The sequence below is a fragment of the Mytilus edulis genome, chromosome 9, assembly GCF_963676685.1.
Source record: "Mytilus edulis chromosome 9, xbMytEdul2.2, whole genome shotgun sequence".
In the NCBI taxonomy this organism is placed as follows: domain Eukaryota; kingdom Metazoa; phylum Mollusca; class Bivalvia; order Mytilida; family Mytilidae; genus Mytilus; species Mytilus edulis.
The window spans coordinates 17,066,914-17,079,474 of record NC_092352.1 but is presented as its reverse complement, the minus strand read 5'-3'; the positions used below and the strand labels follow the sequence as shown (position 1 = coordinate 17,079,474).

General features: G+C 30.2%; 1 protein-coding gene across 8 annotated transcripts in view; it reads left to right on the top strand.

Annotated features, from left to right (window-relative positions):
- The first annotated feature begins 1,669 nt into the window (after positions 1-1,669).
- Positions 1,670-12,561, top strand: part of LOC139487720 (netrin receptor UNC5C-like) — an 80,691-nt gene continuing 69,799 nt past the window's right edge. For 4 of the 8 annotated variants that reach the window (XM_071272749.1, XM_071272745.1, XM_071272743.1 and 1 more), the window contains exon 1: positions 1,723-2,154. In XM_071272749.1, coding sequence (XP_071128850.1) covers positions 2,082-2,154 — 73 coding nt within the window. In that variant the 5' untranslated portion in view covers positions 1,723-2,081. Of the gene's footprint in view, positions 2,155-12,561 lie in introns of all 8 variants that reach the window. The other 4 variants (XM_071272748.1, XM_071272746.1, XM_071272750.1 and 1 more) reach the window with 4 other exon arrangements.

Below are 12,561 nucleotides of genomic sequence, written 5' to 3'. Positions count from 1 at the left end.
TTGATTTATAAATAACATTGTTTAAACATTATTTTAAATAGTCTCTTATGAAGAACGTATCAGTATATATAGTGTTTTCACTATGGTTACGATGATTTATTTCGACGGTGGAATATGTTTTATTATGCAATCAAAACCTGTGATTTACAGTAATTGTTAAAAGTCTTAATTTTTTGGAATATAAAACTATTTTTATTTTATTTACCAGTATTATTGGCGCAAAATATTGTTTGTGGCGCAAATGAAAGATTATTTTGGCGCAAAGGAAATGTTATATTTTGACGCAAATGAAATATTGTTTGTGGTGCAAATAAATTGACAATTGGCGCAAAAGCAAAACACCGTGTTTAATAAAATATCGTACACCGATAAATATTATAATTCTATATTGCATTTTTATTTAAATTGGTGCAATTAAATTCAGGAACGGTTGGGTAAATTTATTTTGCGTTCGTGTTGGTATCGCTTGTCTAGAAATATGTGAAAACAGGGAAATTCTCAAATAATTGGTGAAGATAAACATTTAATAAGTAAAAATTGTATTTCTCTTTATTATTCAGGTAATAGAATATTCGTAAATTGAAAAATAAATAAACAGATAAAAAATAAACAAACATATGTTGATAAACAAATAAATACATCAAAAATAAATTCAGAAAATTAAAAAAATAATTTCTGTAAGTCATGAAATATATACTGAAATATGTAAAAAGTAACTTGATGTTCAGGGTTAATTGTTTATGGTTGTTGTATTTATAAAAGAATAAGAGTGGGATTTTAGTTATTCTCTACCAATTTTATTTTAATATCCAAATCCCGACTATTTCTCACGGGAAACCGTTTGTAAAAAAACTCAAAAAATATTTCAGACAGTCTGATCATAAATATTTAAATTCAGACTACTTTTACAACATTGTACCTTAATTTGTAATTAACAAAATTGTTTGAAATTCTCAAATGACTCGGTCTGTTTAACTTTTACTGCCTTCGCCCTAATTGAAAATGAGACACTATGCAAAATAAAAATGTCTCCCTTTCCCCTCGGAAAAGTTTGAGTAAAAGTTACTAATTGATAACAAAATTCTGCCAAAATTGGACATTATTACCTGTCGTCTGCTAATTGAATTAACATGTCTGGAATTCGTCGTATATCATCCTTGTCGTACTTTTATTGCCTATCATTACTCATCTATGATTTGTCCAAATTAATAAGATTATCAACGACAATTTGATTATTTTTATCTTTCCGCTTTATTCGGGTTTTTTTTTCCTACATTATATATATTCACAGATATATTCATAATAAAGTATAACAAAATTTGCAGAAAACAACAATGATCAACAATTAAAAAAGTTTTTAAGGGAAAATTCATAAAATTAGTGTTTTCTTTTAAATTTTAAATCGATATTTCATTTATATTAGTCATAAATGTTTTGTTTATTTTTCATTAAATTTTAAGTTATTCTGTTTGATCAAATCATTGTTTTGCATACATAATAATAATAAGCATGTAATTTATTCAACGGTACTTTACAGCGGTATTGTTACAATTATTCCGTCTGTCAATAAACATTTATTTAAGAACTCCGCCCAAAGTAATGTGATCAATTTATTGTGAGATTGGGCGTGTGATTTTTGTATTTCACTAACCAATCAGATTGAACTGTTGATATAACTCCGCCCATTGCGTTCGTTTTGATACCAACATGAATACACTTTTCAATCGGTTGTAAGATTATCTGTAAGCAAAGTCAACAGAGTTGAATATGATATGCATATTTCTGTTTTGCAGGATCAAAGGATTCTGATGCTTCGTACCTGAAAACTGCATCGATTTGCACTAGTCTAAAATCAATTATTAAAGGATGTGCATTCGTAAATAGTGAAACACGTGCTTAGAAAAAAGGAAAAGAATTCATTGCAGGACGAAGTGTGATTAATGTTTACAAAGTTTGTTCCTGGATTTTACTTTTTAAAAAGTTAACATGGATATATAAAACAATATTATTTATGGCAAAAAAGTTTTGATAGTACATGAGAGTTTTGATAGTTCATGAGAAATGTGTATTCGATAAATTAGATGACAAGAATAACAATGTTTACATTATCAGGATTAATATTAGTGACAGTTGTACACTGTGTAATTGGGACAGGTAAGAACTACATTTCTTTTATTTTGCTTCTATTTATTATTATGAATGTTTATAGCATTGGATATAATTGTTAATAATCATCAATGATAATTCCTTGGATGACAATTGCAAGGGCTATTGAGGTTTCAAAATCCTCTTACAGGCATGTGCCGTTTGTGTATAGGCAATTGTTCAAGTGCCTCTTAGTAGCTCTCTATTGAGTAACAATTTATTTAGGAAATCCTGTAATATTACAGTGAAAGTATCGGATTAGGACTAATTTGTATGGATTATTACAGATCCTTGTCCGTATGGACTCCACTTTTCTATTAAATACTAGTGTTTTGAAGTCCTACCGACTGTGGTACCTCCGAAGTGGATTAACGGATCAAAAGAATTAAAAGAGGGAAGCCATCAATTGATAATAATTATTATAAGTACAACATTTGTTATGTTGTAAATAAGGTTTCCTTCATACACTTTTACACAATCTCAGTCAGTTAGTGTACAAAACTGAAAGTTCTCAATATTTTATTTTTTTATCATCACATTTGACATTTTAAGCTTATCAAACAAATAAATTGACTTTCCACCTTTAGTTGCTTTTAGTTTATTAAATTACTTTATTTAATGTTAACAAATCATTTGGAAAATAATAAAAGTCGGAAAATACAAATATTAATCAATTTGATCAATTGAATTAAATAGAATAAGTATCTAATGATTTCCCAGTTAATACCTTTATAATGAATTTAGCAGTGAATTACTAATAGAATTTCCTTTTTACTAAATGAATATTATAACACTGTTTTCCAAACACTTATCCCTTAATAAATATATAAGAGAATCAATGGAGCTGATGAGACTTTGTCAATATTAACCCAACACTATTATTTTTAGCTTTATGTCATGAAATTTATTGCAGAGGAACTTATCAAATATTTTTTTAAATGATATTAATACACGAAAAATTGATTTTTGTCTTCAATAATCAATTTCCGTTTTTTACACCTGAGGGTTTTGTATGAGTTTTGAGTTTAGGATATAATCAGTAAATTAAAAAGACAGCATGTCTTCAATCTGTCCATAATTATTGTTTAAGTACTGTCATTGACAAAGAAAATAAGGTATAATTATTTACCTATCACATGTAGGTAATGACCCCGGGGCACGAAAAAACATTACTCCATCAAAGTAAACAAAGGAAGTAAAAGTCTTGTTTTGCAAGTTCTTATAGCTAATGTCATTTGTACCAATATTATGCCTTCTTAAATATGCCAACTAATTTTCCATCGATATTCAATTTAAAAAATATCTTTTTGTAAAAGATTAGATCTTGTAAAACAAATTTTCTCAGCTTCATCCATCTTTTAAAAGATTTTTATGACTTAAAACATTTCAACAACCTACTTAAAATAGAATACAGATATATGTATATTTACATAAAATTTATGATTTACTTCATTTTCTGTCAGACTAGAATATAATTTACCAAAAAATGCACTTCTCTGTTGATACATGAAACTTTTCTAGCCTGCACAAACACAGGATATTTGAGTTAGGTCTAATGGTCTCAGCTTGTTTGAAGATAAATAAATTATGAAATGTTGTGATAAATGTTTGGGTTATAATGCACCACATGGCTTTCTGGTGATAGGAGTGATTAAGGTAATGGTAAATGCAAGTCTTGTTCAATTTTGTGAATTTACTAGGGGGTATGTTTGTAATTATGTCGTGATCTGCAATGTCTGGTTGCAGCTCACCAGGATGTCATATCTCGTATAAATATTGCTACATTTGCCAAACATATTAAACTGCATTAAGCTTCTTGTAATTGGGAAAGTTTTATTTTGGCTTTGCATCTCATAACTGAAAATTTGCCAGATGTGATTTAAAAAGAACAAAAGAGAAATAGCTATTTGGACTAATGTCCCATACTTGGTAACCTACTCAAAATGAGAAGGCTGAGTTAGCCGAGTTATTTAAAAAAAAAGGTCCTGTTTTGTATTTTATGAAAAAAATCTGAAAGTTCAATTAACATTTCACAATTGTGGACCATGAAAGTACTTTTTGTAGGCTTTAATTTTCTAAATAATCCTATGTAAGCAACTTTTTACCCGAGTTTAATGATTTTAAAATTTACATTAACACTTTGAAGCGGGGCTTAGGGAATGATTTGAAAAAAAATAAAAAGTAGATCTTTGCAGGTGCTCGATCCCGAAAATCCAAGTTTAATCCCAGTATCCTGGCAAAGTAAAGGATGTGACAATCTAAATCACTGTCATATACCTACTGAGATGTTTGCTGGTCATTAAGTTGTCAGGACCCATTATGTGACCGTATGTACGGTAGACTTTTCTGTGATAAAGACAGAATACTTGATATGATTTTAGTGAGGACATGTATTATTGAGTGACGAAGGTTATCTGTTTTCAATGTTTAGATACTGCCAACCACTTTAATAGTTTGTGAAGGTTTTTATTAAGTGATATGAAAAGAAAGAGCTATTTACCCTTGCATGCTGTCAAACTGTATTTTACCTGTAAATTACTTATTGAGAGCCCAGGTGGGTAACAGGAGGGGTTTGGAGTTTGAATATTGATGAGTAGAAAACATGCAATTTTGTATGCATGATCCCATGAACTTGATGAAATATTTTGAAACTTGATATGAAACATATGTAAAAATTTCTTTCTTGAACAAATCAGGTGAAATCATGTTTGAAAGAATTAACATTACCACCTATACTGTTCATTCCAGGTTCAAACCAGCTGTAATAAACGGAAAAATATTGACCTCAAATATTTCTGTCCTTCGTGAGTTAAGGACATTTTCTGTCCAGCTGTGGCAATATTTTAAAGGTCTCCAAATATTTACTGTTAGGATCCCATCTTATTGTGTCTATTCATTGAGTTATTTATTTTTTTAGAGGTTTTATTGTAGTGACCATGTTTATTTGATGAGATTTTCTATATTGTCCATAAGGTTATATGTCATTGTGGTTGATCTGTTTATATTAGTTGTATTGTTGACTTAACTCAAGAAGGTATTGAGCATTTAACAATGGACTTGTGAAAATGTAAATATTATACATGTGTTAATTGATTATCAAAACAGTTTCTAGTTTTCTGCAAACTTGATTTGCATCTTATTTATTAACTGACTCATATCAGTGCAGTAAGGGGAGATAACTCATTAAAAAATTATAATCCTGTTATGAATCCTTCATCAGAAACATTTTTCCTGTTGACTTCAATTTGTAGTTTTGACATTTAAATTTACATGAAAGCTGGAACCGTGATAAGTTCACATATTTAAAATATCATTTGTATGGAAATGAAAAATGTTTGACTGTAAGTTGTGTTTGTTATGTATTTTGGCCGTGATTGATTGTAATGTTGGCAGTGTTGACCTTACAATGATGTAAATTGTTGGCTAATTTGTATAGTGATAAGACAACCAGTTGACATTCCCCAGTTACCAGTATGCTAAATGGCAGTAAATCACCATTTTATCTAAAACATTCAAACTTTTTTGCTTTAAATGTTTGATTTGGAACACATACGATTTTAGATACACAGTTTGATATAAATGTTCCCCTTTTAGAATTGTTATATATTTTAAGCCTTTCTATATCTGATATAATAATATCCCCTGAAATATTTTTAAACTAAAATAAAAAATATGCATTAGAGGTTATTCACACTGTTGTCATAGATCTATTCTACGGTAACTCGTTTTAGTCCTGAAAAACATAGATTTAAAATGGGAACACTCCAAATTCTGTAAGAACTTAGGGCACCCATTATTGATAAAGGGCTTAGCCGAATCTAATTAGAATATCCCTTCTGTATTTACAAGTACTACATACAGGATGAATGCAATTTGATAGAGGCTAGACGTCAATACTATAGTGATATGTTTTCATAGTTGTAACTGTTAGTTGTAAATTATATAATTTCAAGCCGGTTACTCCATGAATAAATACCTTATTTTGTCAAATCAGTTTTGTTTTTATTCATAAAGAATAGAAAGTGGCCTTCAAGTTACATAAATATGCCGGCACCAGATGCTTATAAGTCTTAAAGATTGAATAATTGATTTAGAAATTGCACTGAAAGTAACCTGATCGGTGTTCCATAAACTAATAGTATTTACATTGATAAAACAGTTTATGTCAATTGGTTCAGGATTAAACCACACTATATAAACAGGGCCATATTTTCTGTACCCACACATCATATTTATTTTGTCATAATTCACTTTTAAGGAATTTATTGCATGAATTAAGTGGTTTTTGGAATAGGATAATCACAGCTCTGTAGGAGAAGTTTTCTATCTTGTCTTTGAAGATTGTAAAATTATCTTTTGTGTACAAGCGATAGAATTCCCTTTGTAAGTCTGTTATAACATTTTCCAACATCTTTGATGGGAAATAAAGTCATGTGATATTTTCATGTTTGAATAATTCAACAAACAATATGGATCAATTAGTCATTTTGTTGTTGAAGTGAGTTTTATAAAGATGCGAAAAAAAAAGGTTAATTATTTTGAAACAAAAAGGCATTCTGAAAATTTTCTTCAGACTTACAGTGAAGTAGCCTCAGTTTTATAAAGATGAAAAAAAATCTATAAATTATTTTATGACAGAATTTTATTCTGACTTTCACTTTAGAGTTATTAGTCCCACCCTGGTTTGGTAATGAGTCCATTGGGAACAGAGATTCCAATTAAAATAAAATACCAGTATTCCCCAAACGTAAGCAATTGTTGCATGTGGCTTGTTGGTATGTATTAAGTACAAAGGGAACATGTAACTGTTACATAAGAATATTTCCCATTGGAGGTTTAATAATTTTCTCATCACCTGAAAATGCCCTCCTGTTTTTTCTGTTATTATTTTACTGTTTTTAAGAATCTAATCGGTTTTGTAATCATAATTTTAAGATTTAAATATTGATGAATTATAATAGATTAAGAATACAGTTATTGTGTTTATTGGGATATAAATCAATTTTGATGCATGTTCATTAGCAGGTGTGTGTACATAAGACTGTTGTTAAAGACCCTGAGTGATACAAGAAGTTTGGGTCAAACTGATTATTGCCCTTTAATTATGCTAAAAACCACTAGTCTTTTTAAATTTAAACAGCTTTTATGGTTATGTTTTTGACACAGGTGTACATTTTGTTAAATATATTGATCCACAATATTCTGTGTTTGTTCAGTCATAAACTAATCTAACATAGTAATTTTCTTTGCTTGGTAGATTCGCTCAGGTCTTATGGATGTGCTCTTTTGTATGCTGTAATAATAGCTTTCGTGTGAACACTTTTTAATTACAAATGATAGTTTTCAAGTTCTTTTCTAGCTTGTTTTAAATGAAGATATAAAAATGTCACAACAGCAACTGTTTCTCACTTTGCTGTCAGTCCTCGAAAGTATTTCAGTTGAATTATTGCCGATATAACTATTGTGATTCAATATCAACTGAAGCTTTTTCGCTACAAAAGGCTCTTTCATGTCACATTATTTTGTAGCGGTTCAGTTTCTTCAGATACAAGCGGAAAGAAATAATGTTTTCCTTTAGCGGTAATTGTGTATAAATGGATTGATCTACATATTAGATTGAAAAAAAGTTGTTGTTTATTATCTCTCATATGACGGCTCTGCTAGAATATTGCAGCATCCCGTTGAAAATTGTGTAGAAATGGTTGTTAAGAAGCAGTTACAGTATCATGACTCATTGAACAAGTTCATTTTGCTCCTTCCGATGATTTTATTTAATCGAGTTACACAATCATCCCAGGGGAAATAAATTTTATAATGTTTAACAGTTTTGTATCTTTAAGATATGAAACCAATCATATATCCTATTTTACTTTGTTTGGTCATGCTTAAAACTTTTGCACTAGGATCAAGATTGCAAAGTCTGTAATTCCTCAAGTTGATAAGACAGTTGAAAATTGATATAGATTTTCAATTTTAGAGATCAAATTGAAAATTTTTATCAATTGAAAATATATACTTTAAAATTGATGAATAATATGATACAGGTAAAAAATGAATCTAAAAGAAGATAAATTTTATAGATATGCAAAAAAGAGTATACATGTTGTATTTCTTTTAATGCATAATTTTGAATTCCAATTTTAAGAACAGCTGTTTCTTCACAAGAAGATTAGTATTTTGACCATTCATTCCTGACATTGATCACAGGTGTAAACTGGACTAGTAATACCCATTCTTCTACCCACAAAACTATACCACCCATCTCATTAACTATTCTTTGACCATGATGATAAATGGTGTGCTTGATTTGTTATGAAAGGGCACTTCATCATGTGTCTAACTAGGGGTGTCTTTCTTGTTGTATGTCCATGTTTTGTTGAAGGAGTCTACTTGATGTTTTGGCCTTGGATGTAACCATCAAATGGACAGTTAATGAATTTAACATTAGAATGATAGGCAGGGGTTGTAATTTGTTATGCTTTCAATGGGACATGATGACCCTTAAGATACAATAACAGATTTAAATTGTGGGATTTTGTGTTCAATTAGATTATTTAAGCAGAAAAATACTGTATTTAAGTGCTCTCAAGCCATATTGTTAGATTTTAATCTAAAAAAAGGAATTGAATGGTCATTTAATTTGTCCTATTGTGAAGAAGATATGACCTAAATTTATATGGTTTTGCTGTAATACTTACAAGTTTTGGTTTTTGAATGTTTAGAATGTGAGAAAGCATTTAAATGATGTCTTTATTGATAAAAGGCTGTTTGAATTTCACTTTTTCGTAATAAATTAAATGTTGCTGTCTAGAAGAAATCTTTCATTTGAATTTAGACTTCTTCTAATTGACATGTTGATTAATGATGATGGGCGATCCTTCTGGTAGAAAAAGAGAAAGGAAATTGGCAAAAGGAGGAAACTACTTAACCAAAACATTGAACCAGCAATGCAATTTCAAGTTTTCTGTGTTGTGTTCTATGGACATTCGTTCAGCTTTTCCTTTTGGTCAGGTGTTGTCTTCATTTAACCATGTTATCTTACGGTTTTTATTTACCTTCTGTGGTACATGTATCTTTTTATTTTTCTTGAAATTTTACGATAAAGTTTGACAAGTTTGACTTTATCTTTTGGTACAGGATAAAGGAGTGTGCATTGTTTAACACTGCTGTTTGTTTCTGTTCCTCTCAATAACCGTCCATTAATACCCAGGTTAAGCTGTATATGTATTCACTAATGCATTTCTTTTAAGTTGTACATATTTAGAAGGTTTGTTTTTGGAGATAGCTGTATATTTAATTTACCCCTTATCAAGATCTAGGATCTCCACCTAAGTTTAATATGGGTACACCTGTGGAATGTGATAACATGAAGACCCAGGTGTTGCTCAGAGGTGACCATACTGTAAATAGAATGGACACTTTACTATGCCATAAAAACAGAAAATTATTGCAGTTTGTGGTATGGAGTCTAAGATCTGATAGGAGACAGGATATAAGTACTTATTATGGTCAAATACTAGGGTACTTATTAAGTACATAATTTCACCTGTAGGGGACCGAGGCTTATGAAGTGTGGTTCAGTGGTATAAATCAATTTCTTCATTGTGTACCTACATATTAGGTCAGAGAGTGTTTGTTCTACAGTCAGTTTATGACATAGACCTTCAGGTGTTCAAACAACACACTCATACTTATTATAGCCTTACATTTACAATCAAGTACTACTCTTTCCATATTTTAACATAAATACATGTCATCTTGAAAGGCATTAAAACATTATTAGGTTTTGATTGAATTGATATTTTCCAGTCAGTCAAATGCTTATTTCTGTACAATTTAACCATTCAACTGAATAAGTCTAGACGGCTTACACCAGATGTTGGTAAAATCATGAAGATTGTCACTAAACCATGAAACTTATCAGCAGTTACATGTATGTAACTTGCAGCAGGGATTGCAGTCATTATTTTATGCAATAAAAAGTGCAGTAGGATATTATAGGATGGCCATTTTATTCAGAACTAATAAATTAAATATTCTGTCGAAAATTTCATAACTTAATCTCTCTCCTTGTAGAAAATTACATAAAAGTTATCTTTTCATGTGGTATGTTGCTGGCGTTAACATTTAACCCTTATAACTTGTTTTATTCATAACTTCTTCACATGTAAATACTTATTTTCCAATCAATTCATTGTGGTAAATCATCCAGCTATTTAGTGAATCAATTTTCACCTCCCCCTATTTACTATCAATCTGCACAACCATAATACAATAGAAAGACAGATTTATGTTAGTGTTTTATTGCAGTTTTATATACAATGTTATTTATTCTGTAAATACATTGAACAAGCAATGAGGTCTTTATTTCATGTTATATCTTGCCTATAAACATTATAGTAATAGGTTAGGAAAACACCTGCATAATATTGCATGGAAGGCAAAGCCAATATAGACTGATAGGGCATATATTATTTCTTCTGGGGAATGTGACCTTATGAAAAATTGATTTTTCTGTGAAGGTGCTTGTTAATAATAATCAGGGACTTTTCCCACATTTCTAACATCATTTTATTCCAGGGAAAACCCTTCTAGTAGTTTTAAATTCTCTCGAATAGTCAATGTCTAAGGTCCTTTAGTTGTAGTTCATAGATCTGGCATTGAAATGCCATAAACAGCAATTATTAAACTACAATAGGAATTAGACAACTTTGAATTGATTTATTTTATCCCTGTTATATACATGTATCAGTATTCTATATTTATATGATGCCTCATTGAAACAAAATGTGACTGTCTGACCCTGGCTACCTGTTAGGTTTGTATCTGGAAGACAATATACTTTTTGTCTTGGCTCAGAGAAAGATAAAATCTGATAAGTAATAATGTTAGTAATGAACTACAATGAAGAAATGCATATATCATTAGCATCATACAATGATATCTATATCTGTTCATCTTTGACACTTCTTGGTCAATATATTCTGGACACTTAGGGCTACCAACAAGACAAAGTAACTATATCTATCAACTTACATAGGTAAATGACATTTCTTCAAGGTGTTTACAAACAAGAACTTTAACATTTGTATATTCAATGATAATATTCTATTGAGAGATTAAGTCTGCATCATATGTTCTATTCTGCCTTAAGTAAGACTTTGATTGACTCAGTGTACGTTTCTCTCTCTGCTTGGTTTGTTTGGAAAAGGGTTGTTTGTTTATGCTATTCACATTTTAACTTTCGTTTATTGAGTTTTAATGATCAACATGAACAGAAGAAATGTTAACACTAGTCAGAGATTTCATACACAAGATGTAAATGCCAAATACACTGAGGTGGTTTTCTAAAAAAAATCATTGATTGAAAAGTTTATTGATGTAAAGTGCAAAATAAGATAGACAGTGAACAGATGTTTAAAGAGATGGTTAACTCTCTTGGAATGAAGGCCTAAGACAGATCTGTATAAAGATCAGGATTGCCAATGAGACAATGCAACCAAATGATGTGAAAGTGGTCAGCTGTTCCAGGTGACCCTTTCCGGAGCACCTACATTCTTAGTATGGGTGAAAAATACCACATAAAATAATGTCAGTGAATGAATGAATGAAGTAACCCTTCTGTCCATTATATCTTATTTTGTCTTTTTCATTCAATCTGCATTTTTATAACCCACACCAACCTCTGAAACCATTACCATTTGTGACATCAATTCCATCTGGGAAGTTCTGTGCACTTGAAACCTTTATATTCTCTGTTGTACCATTGTAATTGAATTTTAAATGAATCAAATGTAATGTAATGCTAATTGAATTGAATAAGAAAGATGACATGACATTAAAGCCATCAGGAATAAAGATCTCCAGAAATCCAAAGGGAATCCATTATATAGGTACCGATATTACAGGAAACTGTCAGGACAAAAATTCTTTAATTGCCGCTGACTTTTATTTTTATTTCAAAACTCCAGATTTTGAATTAGTTACATACTTCAAACTATTGTCATCTGACATTTTGGAATAACATCAACCGTTCAGATTTTTAAACATTGACCTTTTTTTACTGATGACAAGTACATGCTTTCCAATGTTTTAAAAGTCTACTTTATGTTGACTAATTTGTATTGAACAAGCATCTCTTTATGTTTATATTCTGATAAATGTATGTCAGTGGTAAAGAGTTTTATGTTGTCCCATATTTATTGTATCCAAATTGCTAATTACTTCCCCTTGAATAGATTTCTATAGCAGTATTTGGTCTCTATTAGTTTTGCTGTCCATTTCACCAAGAAATCAGCTAATTTGTCATAATTAAATTCTAAACAGAGTGATCTCCCCTGCTGATTACAAACAGTAACCAAGATTTTGTACCTGAACGAATTTGATTAGCATCTTTCATGTCACCTAGACATTAAT